The 507-nt window shown below is 38.1% G+C and overlaps 1 protein-coding gene across 1 annotated transcript; it reads right to left on the bottom strand.

Moving 5' to 3' along the window:
- Positions 1-3: 3 nt before the first annotated feature.
- Positions 4-502, bottom strand: LOC104774879 (aldehyde dehydrogenase family 2 member C4-like; the record flags this gene model as incomplete). The annotated part of the gene is made up of 3 exons (XM_010499280.1): positions 4-166; positions 255-316; positions 407-502. Coding segments are annotated over 3 exons (321 nt in total), but the record flags the coding sequence as incomplete, so codon positions are not given.
- Positions 503-507: the final 5 nt, after the last annotated feature.

Raw genomic sequence — 507 nt, 5'->3', positions numbered from 1 at the left:
ACCGTAAGGACAGTCAAGATCAAACCCGAAGTAGCAGTTAACCCAAATGATTCCAGCTTTGATTGACCTTGAAACCGTGTTGATCAAGTCTATGTCTTGGCTTACTATTCCTGCTGCAAGGCCGTATTTCGTGTTGTTTGCGCATTTGATCCCTTCCTCCACCGTCCTAGCAATTTTCAGAGATTTTAGTGTTATATGGAACGAGACAATGATTGAGAAGAGAAGTTAAGTTTTTGTTTATAGGGTATAATTACTTGAATTTCATCAGTGACATGACTGGTCCAAAGATTTCATCTTGGTATATCTTCATATCTTCCTATAATCAACAAAGAATAACAACAGTTACATATATAGTTAAAACTGTAGATGCATCTAATTAACCCTTGTTAGTGAATGTGTAACTTACAGTGACATCTGTGAATATAGTTGGTTCAATGAAGTATCCTTTGTCTCCAATGGGTTTCCCTCCGGTTAATAAGGTCGCTCCTTCGTTTTTGCCGTGCTCGA

This window comes from Camelina sativa, unplaced genomic scaffold (assembly GCF_000633955.1).
Source record: "Camelina sativa cultivar DH55 unplaced genomic scaffold, Cs unpScaffold06414, whole genome shotgun sequence".
Classification (NCBI taxonomy): Eukaryota; Viridiplantae; Streptophyta; class Magnoliopsida; order Brassicales; family Brassicaceae; genus Camelina; species Camelina sativa.
The sequence above is the reverse complement of the archived record's forward strand: the minus strand, read 5'-3'. Positions and strand labels throughout refer to the sequence as shown.